The sequence below is a fragment of the Aedes albopictus genome, chromosome 3, assembly GCF_035046485.1.
Source record: "Aedes albopictus strain Foshan chromosome 3, AalbF5, whole genome shotgun sequence".
In the NCBI taxonomy this organism is placed as follows: Eukaryota; Metazoa; Arthropoda; class Insecta; order Diptera; family Culicidae; genus Aedes; species Aedes albopictus.
In genome coordinates, this window is record NC_085138.1 from 294,201,722 (window position 1) to 294,218,681 (window position 16,960).

At 37.6% G+C, this 16,960-nt stretch overlaps 1 protein-coding gene across 1 annotated transcript in view; it reads right to left on the reverse strand.

Annotated features, from left to right (window-relative positions):
• LOC109412924 (uncharacterized) overlaps positions 1-2,238 on the reverse strand; it is an 80,489-nt gene extending 78,251 nt beyond the window's left edge. The window contains exon 1 of the mRNA XM_029857130.2: positions 1,707-2,238. Within this exon, the coding sequence (XP_029712990.1) occupies positions 1,707-1,767 (61 nt within the window). The 5' untranslated portion in view covers positions 1,768-2,238. The remainder of the gene's footprint in view (positions 1-1,706) is intronic.
• Positions 2,239-16,960: the final 14,722 nt, after the last annotated feature.

Here is a 16,960-nt window from a genome sequence, read left to right on the forward strand (position 1 = left end):
CCATGTAAAATCACATACAAACTTTAATCGCGATGCGCAAAACGTAGGCTAAACCAATCATGCCCAAATTTTGCACAGTTCTTTGGGACCTCGAAGGGCATCTTAAAAAACTTTGATCTGATTGAATCTGCCTGATCAATTTCAAATTTTTCCATACAACGTTGACCCACCCTACTATATATTTATATTATCGGTTACATACTTTTAGAATAATTTTACTCGTTTATAAGGAAAATGAAAAAAAAAAAAGTTTTTCCATATACTTAAAATTCTATGCAAATTTCAATTGCGATGCGCAAAGTGTAGGCATAACAGATCGCGCTCAAATTGTGTACAGTTACTCAGGACCCGAAATGGAATAAAAAAAAACCTGATCAGAAAAAACGACATTTATGACCCACGCTAACAGTTAAGATTTATCATGAGTCTTGTGATTGAGTTTTATCGAAAACTATTCTAGGACATGCATGATGAAATTATTTCAGGATACCACCTTCAGAAAAAATTTCTATGAATATTTGAAATTTTTATTTATACTAAAGATTTCCCTTGGGAATTCAGAAAAACAAGCAGATGCCCAGCCAACATTTTTTACAAGTTTCAACTGAAATTTCTAATATTTTTTTTTTGTTTTCAATTTTGCCAAAAATCGGCTCAAAAATCTCGTCAAAAATAGCTTCATCGGCGACCTTGCCAGATATTTTTCAAAAACTACAATACATACTTCCAGACATTCCAGCAGTAGTTTGCCAATTGCATTGAAAATTAAGTCATACATTGGCAAGATATTCTTCGAAGCTCTCCAAAATTGCACAATGTTCATCTTTTTTCAGCTCAATGTACTAGTTTTCACATGAATATGCCTAAACTAGATGAACTGCATCAATATTATCCGAATTTCATTGGTTTTGAGAGGCCTTGCCTTTAATGGTTTTCTTTGGTACATCGAGGTCTTGAAATTAGTCTATGTAGATACTTCTACAAATCCAAATTCTCCTCTGAAATTCTCACCAGTAATTTTCTAAATCTAAGAAATACATAATTTTCTCAAAGATTTCACAAGCACATTCCCCAGAATCACTTCTAGAATTTATTCTGTTTTGCGTGTTTACTTGTTTGTTTTATGTATTTAGGTGCTTTTAGTCTAGGAGATTTCCTTTCAAAGTTTCTGAACCGACCGGGAATCAAGCCCGTCACCCTATGCATGGTTAAGTTGAATTCCCACGCCTTCAATAAGCTGTGTAGCCCTTACGTTCTTATTTATGTTACGCGGATTTCGCATCATGGATTTGAAAGGTACAGCATGTGTACAGTAGGGCAGAAGCTTCGAATTATACAACCACAATATCCCATTGCTCGAAAGTAAAAATCTGCTCAATTTGAAACTCCAAAACAACTGAACCGAACAATATCCTGGTTAGTTGGCAGTTAAGGGTACCAAACCCATTCAGTGCAATGAAGTTTTTTTAACAGAATTTTGCAATTCACCGTTGCACTCCGCTACGTTTTGCACTTGCAGACACACATTAGTGAAACTCACTGTTAGTTGACCGTCAACTGCGTTCCGCGGTTTCAGTTTAGATATCAAACAAAACGCGTAGCGAAAACTAAATATTCGATGATATGCATTGAATTCGGGGTGTCTATAAATACAAAACACCTCCCCTTTCACCGTTGTTGGGCGCTCAAACCTAGAAATTCCTTACCTCTGAAAAGCACGCACACGATTATCAACAGTGCACAGTTGAACGATTTAATTCCATTCATATTGATATGTTTGTATCCATCCACTGAACCACGGGTAATCCTCGGCAGTGCAGCCTTTATACACAGTACGAGTCTGATTAACACAAAACTTATTTGATGAATTTTATTTATTTTTTAACTTGAAATGGGATCAAACTTTATTTTTTAAATTCAAACACTAAGTCATTCCACCACCTTTCGACTCCCATCTGACGAAACACGTCCTATCCGATCAGGCATCCAACACCCGACTGAACTGCTCCACTGGATGGGACCAACCGAGAAGCGTGGTGTGTGATAATTTGAACAGGATATCGTCTAAATGAAGCAATGTGGATGAAGCGCGCGCTTACCCGCTCTGTGTCCTTACGGTATGAAGATGGGTTTAGGAAGGATGCAAACTGTGGGCCCGTGTGGATTCATTCATTCACAAATCATGACGATAAAGAAATGTGTTTTATTCAGTGTTGAACTTAAACTGAACAGAAACGATGATACCGTAGTTCATAGTTCTACTTTAATTTTCGTATCCTACTCAACTAATGAAAAAAAATCTTCCCGAAAAAACGGTGGAGATCCAGAGGATTCTTGGCCATTTTTGATTGCCCATGAAGTCAGTTCTGGTTTTGCTGAATATTGTTTTCTTAATTTTCCGAAAGCTTTTCGGTCTGCTTCCTGGGACGCATCGTGACCGTAGAGGGCCAATGGAACAGTCAGGGTTTTATACAAGGCGAACCTTGTTTGCATTTGCAAGTAACAAAACTTAAGTCGGTTACCGTTACGTATTCCCTACAAACAACGACTCATTCGCAGCTGCAATATGGTCGTCCACTTCACGGTAAAAGTAGTTCAAAAGTGCTTCAAGATACACAAATTCTTCTACTTCAAACACATATCTATTCATCTCTACTTTAGCAATTACCAATAGGCATGCATCTGTCTCTACCCGCAACGCAATCATGTCCTTCGTCTTGGTAATGTTTGCCGTCAAGCTTATCCTCGCTGTCACCCTATTCAGCGTTGGACTGTAAAAACGCCAGAACGAATGAAGAATTTAGACGAAAATGTTCTGTGTGGGTAAAGGATAAGTACAGTGTAAGATGAAGATTGTAGTTGAGACCAAGGGGAATGACATATCCTTTTCTAACCGGAAAATCCATATTTATCCGTTCCTAACCGTCGCTAATCGCTGCTAACTTGAGCAGCAGTTAGACGCGGTTAACGACGGTTAGCAACGGATAAATGCGGATTTTTCCGGTTAGCAAAGGAAGTGCCATTCCCCCTGGTTGAGACTGGGGAGACTTGATCCCTTTTTCTTAATTTACCTGAAACTTTAAGAAAAAAAAAGCACAAAACTAGATCCGATTCCGTACAAAATGGCAGGTAAACATCTATTGCAAGTTAATACACAACAGAAGACCTTCAAATTATTGTTAAAGTTTTCAAAACTGTGTTTTTATGGAGACATGTCTTATGATGTATTTTACAAAAATGGGTGACACTTAATTCCCCTTTCTGACATATTTTATCGTTTAATAGACTAGAATTTAAAGTAAATAGAGGCTTCCGAATAGAATTTTATTTTTCACATGTAAATGTGTGTGTAATCCTCGAGGGATCAAGTCTCCCCATGTCACTGTTGTGTATACTAAGCTAAATTAAATAAAATATGTTAACAACAACCTTATTTGGATAAATAAGTTTGAAAGTATTTTATTTAAACTGTGTGCTGTTAAATTTTGACACGATTTGGTTCAATTTTCACAAAGTTATTGAGATTTTTCGGAATCGCCTAAAAGATTTCTGAAGGACTGAAAACAAATCATCAGCCGTTAAAAAAATAATGCAATGTACAATCGAAATCACTTGTAGCCAAAACATAGTCGTTTGTCCAGGAGTAGTTTTGGAAAAATTATGCTAGAGGAAAAATGTTTTTGATTCCGAGCAAATATGGGGGGAACAAGTCTTCCCAGGGATCAAGTCTCCTCAGTCTCCCCTATTGTATAACATGAATTTTGTATAAGCATTAGCATGGGACAAAAATCAAATCCTCTCTCCAGTAGACTTATTGGATGCCATTTAGGTCCCATACGAACTGTATAAAATTTCAGCGAAATCGGTGAAACTATAATTTAGCGCAAGCGGTTCAAAGTTTGCATAGGATTTACTATGGGAAGTGTTACACGTACAGAGAAAATATCCCAAAGATCGGCCCTTGTCTCCGTAACTTAAATCGCTCAACGTTCCTGGTGGAAAATTCATCCATGAATTATTCCTTCGAAGACCGCAAAACGATTGGATGCTTGTGAAAAAAGTTATTTAATTATTACCAATAACACTAGTTTACAAAATAAAACGAAAGTCGTGAACTTCTGTCAACGACCACAACTTTTGACGCATAATTTAGCGCTGATTTCGAAACCGTACTTCAAAAAATTTAAAGTAGAACAGTTTTTGAGTTTTAGCTCAATATCGAGATTTACAACTTTTTAAAATATGGAAATAAATAAAATTCAAATATCTTGCGTTTTGTTCAACCAATTTTAAATCTTTTTCCATAAATTAGAAGCTGAATATAATACCGATCATCTGAATGCAGGTTTTGCGTCAGATTGATGAAAATCAAGATATTGGCGAGTTTTGGGGACGATCTCCTTAAATTTTAGCAAAATTTCCAAAAAATTATGAAGAAATGTACTTTTTTCAATAAGAAAAAACAATTTAAAAATTCTTTCTTAACGTTTATTTGGCATATCATACGTGGGTGAGTTACAGTAAAAAAATTCAACTCAGTCGGAGCATTGATTACGGAGAATGAGATGTGTGAAGTGAGCTGCTTTGCTAAAAAAATAGAACAAAAATCGATTTCAAATCATCAGCCTTGTATGGAAAGTCGAAAAAAATTCCGCTCTACTGTAATTTTTGCCTTTCTCGTACACTAAGTGTACTGGAAAGGCTATATGTTCACTCCAAAAATGACTTTTTGATAGAAGGCCCGGAGAGTCGAGTCACATATACCAATCGACTCAGCTCGACGAATTGAGGTGATGTCTGTGTGTGTGTATGTGTGTGTGTGTATGTGTGTGTGTGTGTGTGTGTGCGTGTGTGTATGTGTGTATGTGTGTGTACAAAAAACTCACATCACTTTTTGGCAGTAAACCTCAACCGATTTTAATGACCGACGGTTCATTCGACGCGGCACATAGTCCCATTGTTTCCTATTGAAAATGGTTCGAATCGGTCCAGCCGTTCCGGAGTTATGGCCATTTAGGTGTTCCGAACCGGTACCCCTGGTAGGGGTCAGACATGAAAATCCAACAAACCCATGCATGCGACATATCAAACCACGGCATTTTTGATGATATGATGAACGGTAAGCAGGAAAATAGTCTCAGACCATATCAGAACCGGTAGCGTTCCGGAACCGGTTCCGGATGTCCCGCCGGAAGTTGTCAAATATAAAAGAGAACCAAACCTATGCATGCGACACATCAAACAGCGGCATTTTCGATAGCCTGATGAACAGTTAGCAGAAAAACAGTGTAAGACCATATCGGAACCGGTAGTGTTCCGGAACCGGTTGTGGGTGTCCCGCCGGAAGTGGCCATATATAAAATTGAAAATAACTCATTCATGCGACACATCAAACAGCGACATTTTCGGTAACCTGATGAACGGTTAGCAGGAAAATAGTATCAGACCATATCTTAACCGGTAGTGTTCCGGAACCGGTTCCGGATGTCCCGACGGAAATGGCCAAATATAAAAGAGAACCAAACCCATGCATGCGACACACCAAACAGCTGCATTTTCGATAACCTGATGAACGATGAGCAGGAAAATAGTCTCAGACCATATCTGAACCGGTAGTGTTCCGGAACCGGTTCTGGATGTCCCGCCGGAAGTGGTCAAATATAAAAGAGAACCAAACAATGCATGCGACACATCAAACCACAGCATTTTCGATAACCTGATGAACAGTAAGCAGGAAAATAGTCTCAGACCATATCAGAACCGGTTGTGTCCCGGAAACGGTTCCGGATGACCCGCCGGGATTTGCCAAATTTAAAAGAGAACCAAACCCATGCATATGACACATCAAACAGCGACATTTTCAGTAACCTAATGAAAGGTTAGCAACAGTATCAGACCCTATCAGAACCGATAGTGTTTCGGAACCGGCTCCGGGGGTCCCGATGGATGAATGCAAACTTTTTAAGGAGTGATAGAGGATCATTAATGGTGAAAAAAATGTGTACGCATATGGTCAAATCTCAACCGTTACGTAGTAATTGAACTTTACATGTTTTGTTTCGGATTATAACTCGAGCCGAACCGGAGTTTTACCACATTGTTTGCTACCAAAAATGGTTCGGATAGGTCGAGGCGTTCCGGAGTTATGGCCATTTCAGTGATTCGGACCAGCACCGGTGGAACTGGCCGTATATAAAACTGAACCAAGCCCCATCACACATCAAACTGCGGCGATTTTTGTAACCTTTAGCATGGTTTACGAACTTTATGCGGAAACGAACACTGGAGACCAGAAATTCCACGATTTCGGTCCAAATTTCAAGATGACAGCCTGATATTCAAGATGGCGGCTCCAAATTCAAGATGGCGAATGTTTATTGAGGTTTTAGGACTTGAAACCATGCAATGGTTCCAAAAATGCAAAAATGACAAACGGAGTATCGAAGATAGTGGTCTAAAATCCAAGATGGCAGCTCAAAGCTCAAAATGACTTCTGTTTAATGGAGTTTTAGGCTCAAAACCACGCAATATGGGTATATCTGGTATTGGGACGAAGTCTGGAGTACAAAAATGAAGATTAAAATATCCAAGATGGCGTCTCAAAATTCATGATGGCAGCATAAACTTCAAGATGGCAGCTGTTTAGGCTCAGGTTTAGGCTCTAAAACCGTTCAATATGGGTATATTTGGTATGGTGAAGACAACCGGAGATCAAAAAGGGCTACCAGAATATCCAAAAAGGCGTCTCAACAATCAAAATGGCGGCTGTTTAATGGAGTTTTGGGCTCAAAATAGCGACCAGAATTTCCAAGCTGTCGGACTTTAATCCTAAATGGCGGCTTAAACATCAAGATTGCGGCTCAAAAATCAAAATGCAGATAAGCGATATGATCTTTGATGCCATGAAATTGATTTCTGTTATACGTATGAAAGTGCGATTATCATCAACATGTCACTTGAGTTGTGTTGAAATGTGTTTTCGAAGGCACGAGAAAGGCGCCATCACCGCTAGGTGGATTAATTAAGGTTTTTTTTTTCGCGTTTCCGAACTCAGGGCATGATTATACACCAAAAACGATCATCAGCTTACCGAGTTCAAAAATGCTGTAAACTAGTGTAAGTGATCCGACGAATGACTCGTTGCTTTGTTTTCTTAGCAGTTCATGCTAGTTTGTGCCTTTCTTGCAGATTGGGCAACCAATTCATCATCCTCCCATATCTTCATAAGAATCTGAGAGACTTATTGATGCAGCTGCTTGCTTCCGTGTTTAAGAAGTTCGAGCGGAATCTCGTTCTTCTCAGCAGCCTTGTTTTTTTTTGCAATTTCTCATCGTAATAGGCTGTTTTACCTCACGCAAATCTGACAGGAAAAGGCCTACTTTCCCACACCTAATTAACAGTGCTGTAATGATTCATTACAGCACTGATTTGCGCTGCGTAATGAACCATTACAGCACTGTTTTCAGTTTTGGTCAACTTCTTCATGCTTTCTGGACGCAGTTTTGAAAAATTGTGACAACTGCACAGTATAACCTATTATGATCAGATTTTCTTAACCCTCTAATACCCAATCCCGCCTTTAGACGGGGTATAGTTTGAGCATTTTTGTAATTTTTGTTTCGTGGGTAATCAAAATTTTTATATTTTTGGCTGATATTTAGGACTGTTATGTATATCTCAAAATGGTTTTTGGTGTATTTTAAAGCGTATTTACATTTTTTAAAAATCATTGAAAAATTGATGTTTTGGTCACCTTTCAGAAGTCATTGTTTATTTTGTATTGAATCGCTACAATTAACATATTTTAAATTTTTGCCAAACCATTCTATCCTTGTTTAATAGTTTAAGGGGATCGAATACACTCTAAAATTATTTTCCTCAAAACTACACGGAAAATAAAATATTATGTGAAAAAAATTTAAAATAAAAATATTTCAAAAATAATCATAAAATCTCAAAATGTTTTCATCCCAAAAAATCCGTATTCCAAATAGGCTTCCAGGAAAAATATAAAAGTGTGGGGAAGTTTAAAAATAAAAATAAGAAAAATCAAAAACTGAAATTCACGAAATCGAGAATTAAAAAGAATCATCTTCCAAAACATGTTTAAATCGATTTTAGATGACGAAAAATGATATTTAGATCAAAATCAAAAATTTGGGTATTAGAGGGTTAAACATTGGCTATGAACATCAGTGTGCAGTTTGATGAAAAAGTTTTGTTGAAAACTATCCTCAAGACCCTCAAGGGTAACTTATGAAATTGCAAAAAACGTTGTACGCAACTCGGTGCAGAACTCGATTTTTCCAGCACTCGTCGTAATTATCCAACTCGGCAAGCCTCGTTGGATAAATGTACGACTCGTGCTGTAAAAATCGTCATTCTGCACCTTGTTGCGTAAACTACTATTTTCAGCCCCTCAAGAACTCTCTTAACTTTATTTAGTATTGGTAATATTACTACTTGACCGCCGTCAACTACGCTAATCGTGCTTCTTCGATGCACTCCTTCCACCTGGTTGTCAAAAATTGTTTTGTCTGTCAGCAAATTTCCTCCCCGGCCATAACACATGGGGGCACTGCTGGCGCAATTTTGTGCCGCGCATCATTGACAATTTTATAAAACCTCTACATATCGAACAGATCCATGCTTTCCAACGCTTCAACAATTACACTCTTCCCATTTCGCTGTTTCTTGCTGCGGTAGATGAGTTTCTCTTCTACTCTTGCCCATGTACCGCTCTCGGTTGAGCTTACAGTTGTATTCGACTCATGACGGCATTTTTTTCGTTTTCCACTAGTTGGTACTTCTCGTCAAACCAACTTAAACCATTACATTGGTATCGCGATTCATCGTTGAGCGATATCCATCATTTCGTCACCTACTAGTTGGCAGACCTATGGATCACTCCTATCCTCTCCTATCCACCATCCTTCTGATGGTGCTGAAAGCGGCTGATAAGCGTAGAATTTTGAAGTACAACCTTCTGTTATTTCTGGAACTCGTAACGCTGGATAATCACGCCTTAATTACACTAGTCGACAAAATTGAAACTTTTTTCACGCACTTTGACCATTTGTCCCATTTCTAATGGAATTTGGCCCGCTGAATCCGAATCTGACTTCAGAATTCCTGTAACACGTACAGTTTTTGAGAAAAATAGGGTTTTATTCACAAAGTTTCATATTTTCAAAGAAAATTTAATATTGTCTTTAAAATTTTAAGTTTTTCATCTGCTCATTATAACCAATATTCATATTCAATAGATTTTGATCCACTGAGTCAGAATCTGACCTAATAATTTTAGTAATACGTAAATTTTTTGAAAAAAATAGGGTTATATTCACAAATTCCATATTTTCATAGAAAATAGACTATTGTATTTATAATTTTATTTTTTTATCTGCCCATCTTTACCAAAATTTATATTGAATAGATTTTCATATTCTGATTTGCAATCTGACCTAAGAATTTCTGTAACACGTAAAATTTTTGAGAAAATAGGGTTTTAAACACAAAATTTCATATTTTCATAGAAAATAAACTACTGTCTTTAAAATTTTCATTTTTTTATCTGCTCATGTAATGTTTTTTAGAAAAATAGGGTTTTATTCCGAAAATTTCAGATTTTCATATAAAATAAAATATTGTTTTTATATTTTTCAATTTCCCACCTGCTCATCATAACCATTTTTTTTTTATTCAATAGATTTTGATCCACTGATTCAGAAACTGGCCTAAGAATTTCTGTAACACGTAAAATTTTTGAGAAAGTAGGGTATTATTCACAAAATTTCATATTTTCAGAGAAAATTTAATATTGTCTTTATAATTTTAAATTCAAATCTGATCTTTATAACCAATATTCATATTCAATAGATTTTGATCCACTGAGTCAGAATCTGACCTAATAATTTTCGTAACACGTATTTTTTTCAGAAAAATTGGGTTTTATTCACAAATTCCATATTATCATAGAAAATAGACTATTGTATTTATAATTTTATTATTTTATCTGCCCATGTTTACCAATATTTATATTAAATAAATTTTCATATTCTGATTTGCAATCTGACCTAAACATTTCTGTAACACGTAAAATTTTTGAAAAAAATAGAATTTTAAATACAAAATTTCATATTTTCATAGAAAATAAACTATTGTCTTTATAATTTTAATTTTTCATAGAAAATAAACTACTGTCTTTATAATTTTAATTTTTTCTATCTGCTCATCTCAACCAACATTTGCATTCAATAGATTTTCATATACTGATTCGGAATCTGACCTAAGAATTTCTGTAACACGTAAAATTTTTGAGAATAATAGGGTTTTATACACAAATTTCATAATTGCATATAAAATAAAATATTGTTTTTTTTTTATAATTTTCAATTTTCCACCTGCTCATCATAACCATTTTTTTTATTCAAATGATTTTGATCTATTGATTCAGAATCTGGCCTAATAATTTCTGTAACACGTAAAATTTTAGTAATGTTTATTAATAAAAAAATCATATTTTCACATGTCTTTATAATATTAATATTTTTATCTGCTCATCTTAACCAATATTTGTATTTAATAGATTTTCATATTCTGATTCAGAATCTGACCTAAAAATTTCTGTAACACGTAAAATTTTAGAGAGAAATGGGGTTATACAAAAAAAATCATATTCTCATAGAAAATAAATAATTGTCTTCATAATTTTCATAATTTTATCTGCGCATCTTAACCAATATTTGTATTTAATAGATTTTCATATACTGAATTGAAATTTGACCTGAGAATTTCTGTAACACCTATAATTTTTAAGAAAAACAGGGTTTTATTCACAAAATTTCATATTTCAAGAGAAAATAAAATATTGTCTTTAAAATTTTATCTTCTCATCTTAACCAATATTTAATAGATTTTGATCCAATAATTCGGAAACTGATCTAAGAATTTCTGTAACCCGTGAATTTTTTGAGAAAAAATAAAACCCCATTCTTCTCAAACATTCCACGTGTCACAAAATTCCATATTTTCATAAAAAATAAAATATTACCTTGGTTTTTTTTTATTTATTTAAGGTTCTCGCATCAAAACATATATTTATCTATTCTATCTATATATATAAAAATGAGTTTGAATTCTCTTTGAGGCAACAAAACTCAAGAACGGCTGAACCGATCGGGATGACTCTTGCAGGGTTTGATTCGTATTCATGGTGGCTGTGTTTATATGCAAAAAAAAGTTATGAAAATCATCTAGAAAAGTATGAAAATGGTGAAATAACGGATTTTTTTTATGAATTGGGAAGAAAATCAACACGATCGAAATAAAACCAATCTAGAGTGCCATGTTGCAAGACCTTAACAATTGTCAAACCACCACAACTTGGCAAGACAAAGTTTTCCGGGCCAGCTAGTATGTGATTAATTTCAATCTGTTTATTCAAAATCTAACCCCAGAACTTCTGTACCACGTACAGTTTTTGAGAAAAACACAACTATTCATATATTCGTGTAATATACATATACTGTGTTTTCCTTTTAATTACGCCAACAATTATTTTTCTCAAAAATTGTACGTGTTACGAAAATTCTTGGGTCAGATTTTGAATCAGTATATGTAAATCCATTAAACATAAATATTTGTTAAGATGAGCAGATAAAAAAAATATAAAGACGATATGTCAATTTCTTGATTTTGTTTTGGCTGACCAAGCCATGTGGGAAATTACACTGTTGAAAATGCTTTGACATCCATGTGCACAACAGAACATGTGCTCGATGAACAAATTGAGATTTGAAATTATGAAAAGAAATCCACGTACTCCGGTGAGACTCGAACTCACGACTCCCAATTCGCTAGACGGGCGCTTCTATTCCTTCAAGCTACGGAGTCACTCGACTATCTCCGTCGCCAGCAGGCCTAGAACTGAACTCGATTCCACAATCGCACATGGTTATCTTCTTTTCACAATCCAAACCCCCTTCGGATGGGATTAGATGAACATCTAACACATTGTCTGTTGTGCACATGTATGTCAAAGCGGGAGAGGAAGTTATTTTTAATTGTCGAGAGCTTCGGGCACTGCCTTCCAATCACTTATTGGTATGGCAATTAGTGTGCAGTCGGACTCTCGACGGGTCGGTCCTCGGCCGACCGAATACGGTAAGGGTGACCGTAGCACCTTACAAATGTCAATTTCTTGATTTTGTTTTGGCTGACCAAGCCATGTGGGAAATTACACTGTTGAAAATGCTTTGACATCCATGTGCACAACAGAACATGTGCTCGATGAACAAATTGAGATTTGAAATTATGAAAAGAAATCCACGTACTCCGGTGAGACTCGAACTCACGACTCCCAATTCGCTAGACGGGCGCTTCTATTCCTTCAAGCTACGGAGTCACTCGACTATCTCCGTCGCCAGCAGGCCTAGAACTGAACTCGATTCCACAATCGCACATGGTTATCTTCTTTTCACAATCCAAACCCCCTTCGGATGGGATTAGATGAACATCTAACACATTGTCTGTTGTGCACATGTATGTCAAAGCGGGAGAGGAAGTTATTTTTAATTGTCGAGAGCTTCGGGCACTGCCTTCCAATCACTTATTGGTATGGCAATTAGTGTGCAGTCGGACTCTCGACGGGTCGGTCCTCGGCCGACCGTGTTCGATGTGTTCGATGTGTTCATCGAGCACATGTTCTGTTGTGCACATGGATGTCAAAGCATTTTCAACAGTGTAATTTCCCACATGGCTTGGTCAGCCAAAACAAAATCAAGAAATTGACATTTGTAAGGTGCTACGGTCACCCTTACCGTATTCGGTCGGCCGAGGACCGACCCGTCGAGAGTCCGACTGCACACTAATTGCCATACCAATAAGTGATTGGAAGGCAGTGCCCGAAGCTCTCGACAATTAAAAATAACTTCCTCTCCCGCTTTGACATACATGTGCACAACAGACAATGTGTTAGATGTTCATCTAATCCCATCCGAAGGGGGTTTGGATTGTGAAAAGAAGATAACCATGTGCGATTGTGGAATCGAGTTCAGTTCTAGGCCTGCTGGCGACGGAGATAGTCGAGTGACTCCGTAGCTTGAAGGAATAGAAGCGCCCGTCTAGCGAATTGGGAGTCGTGAGTTCGAGTCTCACCGGAGTACGTGGATTTCTTTTCATAATTTCAAATCTCAATTTGTTCATCGAGCACATGTTCTGTTGTGCACATGGATGTCAAAGCATTTTCAACAGTGTAATTTCCCACATGGCTTGGTCAGCCAAAACAAAATCAAGAAATTGACATTTGTAAGGTGCTACGGTCACCCTTACCGTATTCGGTCGGCCGAGGACCGACCCGTCGAGAGTCCGACTGCACACTAATTGCCATACCAATAAGTGATTGGAAGGCAGTGCCCGAAGCTCTCGACAATTAAAAATAACTTCCTCTCCCGCTTTGACATACATGTGCACAACAGACAATGTGTTAGATGTTCATCTAATCCCATCCGAAGGGGGTTTGGATTGTGAAAAGAAGATAACCATGTGCGATTGTGGAATCGAGTTCAGTTCTAGGCCTGCTGGCGACGGAGATAGTCGAGTGACTCCGTAGCTTGAAGGAATAGAAGCGCCCGTCTAGCGAATTGGGAGTCGTGAGTTCGAGTCTCACCGGAGTACGTGGATTTCTTTTCATAATTTCAAATCTCAATTTGTTCATCGAGCACATGTTCTGTTGTGCACATGGATGTCAAAGCATTTTCAACAGTGTAATTTCCCACATGGCTTGGTCAGCCAAAACAAAATCAAGAAATTGACATTTGTAAGGTGCTACGGTCACCCTTACCGTATTCGGTCGGCCGAGGACCGACCCGTCGAGAGTCCGACTGCACACTAATTGCCATACCAATAAGTGATTGGAAGGCAGTGCCCGAAGCTCTCGACAATTAAAAATAACTTCCTCTCCCGCTTTGACATACATGTGCACAACAGACAATGTGTTAGATGTTCATCTAATCCCATCCGAAGGGGGTTTGGATTGTGAAAAGAAGATAACCATGTGCGATTGTGGAATCGAGTTCAGTTCTAGGCCTGCTGGCGACGGAGATAGTCGAGTGACTCCGTAGCTTGAAGGAATAGAAGCGCCCGTCTAGCGAATTGGGAGTCGTGAGTTCGAGTCTCACCGGAGTACGTGGATTTCTTTTCATAATTTCAAATCTCAATTTGTTCATCGAGCACATGTTCTGTTGTGCACATGGATGTCAAAGCATTTTCAACAGTGTAATTTCCCACATGGCTTGGTCAGCCAAAACAAAATCAAGAAATTGACATTTGTAAGGTGCTACGGTCACCCTTACCGTATTCGGTCGGCCGAGGACCGACCCGTCGAGAGTCCGACTGCACACTAATTGCCATACCAATAAGTGATTGGAAGGCAGTGCCCGAAGCTCTCGACAATTAAAAATAACTTCCTCTCCCGCTTTGACATACATGTGCACAACAGACAATGTGTTAGATGTTCATCTAATCCCATCCGAAGGGGGTTTGGATTGTGAAAAGAAGATAACCATGTGCGATTGTGGAATCGAGTTCAGTTCTAGGCCTGCTGGCGACGGAGATAGTCGAGTGACTCCGTAGCTTGAAGGAATAGAAGCGCCCGTCTAGCGAATTGGGAGTCGTGAGTTCGAGTCTCACCGGAGTACGTGGATTTCTTTTCATAATTTCAAATCTCAATTTGTTCATCGAGCACATGTTCTGTTGTGCACATGGATGTCAAAGCATTTTCAACAGTGTAATTTCCCACATGGCTTGGTCAGCCAAAACAAAATCAAGAAATTGACATTTGTAAGGTGCTACGGTCACCCTTACCGTATTCGGTCGGCCGAGGACCGACCCGTCGAGAGTCCGACTGCACACTAATTGCCATACCAATAAGTGATTGGAAGGCAGTGCCCGAAGCTCTCGACAATTAAAAATAACTTCCTCTCCCGCTTTGACATACATGTGCACAACAGACAATGTGTTAGATGTTCATCTAATCCCATCCGAAGGGGGTTTGGATTGTGAAAAGAAGATAACCATGTGCGATTGTGGAATCGAGTTCAGTTCTATGCCTGCTGGCGACGGAGATAGTCGAGTGACTCCGTAGCTTGAAGGAATAGAAGCGCCCGTCTAGCGAATTGGGAGTCGTGAGTTCGAGTCTCACCGGAGTACGTGGATTTCTTTTCATAATTTCAAATCTCAATTTGTTCATCGAGCACATGTTCTGTTGTGCACATGGATGTCAAAGCATTTTCAACAGTGTAATTTCCCACATGGCTTGGTCAGCCAAAACAAAATCAAGAAATTGACATTTGTAAGGTGCTACGGTCACCCTTACCGTATTCGGTCGGCCGAGGACCGACCCGTCGAGAGTCCGACTGCACACTAATTGCCATACCAATAAGTGATTGGAAGGCAGTGCCCGAAGCTCTCGACAATTAAAAATAACTTCCTCTCCCGCTTTGACATACATGTGCACAACAGACAATGTGTTAGATGTTCATCTAATCCCATCCGAAGGGGGTTTGGATTGTGAAAAGAAGATAACCATGTGCGATTGTGGAATCGAGTTCAGTTCTAGGCCTGCTGGCGACGGAGATAGTCGAGTGACTCCGTAGCTTGAAGGAATAGAAGCGCCCGTCTAGCGAATTGGGAGTCGTGAGTTCGAGTCTCACCGGAGTACGTGGATTTCTTTTCATAATTTCAAATCTCAATTTGTTCATCGAGCACATGTTCTGTTGTGCACATGGATGTCAAAGCATTTTCAACAGTATAAAGACGATAGTTTTTCCATGAAAATATGAAATTTTGCGAATAAAATATTTTTCTCCAAAATTTTACGTGTTGCAGAAATTCTTAGGTCAGATTACGAATAAGTGAAATAAAATCTTAAAATATAAAATATGAATTAAGATGAGTAGATAAAAACTTTAAAATTATAAAGACAATATTTTATTTTCTTTGAAAATATGATATTTTGTGAATAAAACCTCATTTTTCTCAAGAACTGCACGTGTTACAGAGATTCTTAGGTTAGTTACCGAATCTGTGGATGAAAATCTAATAAATATAAATATTGGCAAAAATGAGGAGATAAAAAAATTAAAATTATAAAGACAATAGTTTATTTTCTTCGAAAATATGAAATTTTGTAAATAAAGCCCCATTTTTCTCAAAAAAGATACGTTTTAAAAAAATTCTTAGGTCAGATTGAGAATCAGTGGATCAAAATCTATTGAATTTAAATATTGGTTATGATGAGCAGAAAAAATATAAATATTAAGAAAATATTTTGTTTTCTATGAAAATATGAAATTTTGTGAATAAAACCCTATTTTTCTCAAAAACTGTACGTGTTACAGCAATTCCGAAGTCAGATTCGGAATCAGCGGGCCAAAATCCTTCGGAAATGGATCAAGTGGTCAAAGTGCGTGATCCGCTGTCGACCAGTGTTATTGCCTCAAATAAATAGTGATCCGAGTTAATGTTCGAACCTATGTGTCACATCTGTGGCCTTCGAAGAATGTCGCCTGCAGACCTATTTTGTTGAACTGTTCATTCGCGAAACTAAAACTGATTATTTTCCTAGACCAGAATATAAAACTCAACTTATCATCGATGGCCCATAGGGTATTCAATTGAGGCAAAGATAAAGCAGCGGCTCACGAAGTTGGATGAAATTTTAAATTTAATTCTGCATCTGTTGTCGAGATACCTATAGATAGGATATTGTTCGGAAGCTTTCATTCGTGAAAATTCTATATTCAATTCAAACAGTCCTTTTTACAGCATAAATTAATAATTAGGTATCTACTCGGGAAGAGCCTGAATGTGATTCTGTGCATAGCGCATGAGCAGTTTAAATCTAGGAAAGCAAAAGGGAAAACGTTCTCAACTATTCTTCTCGAAATCAAACACATGA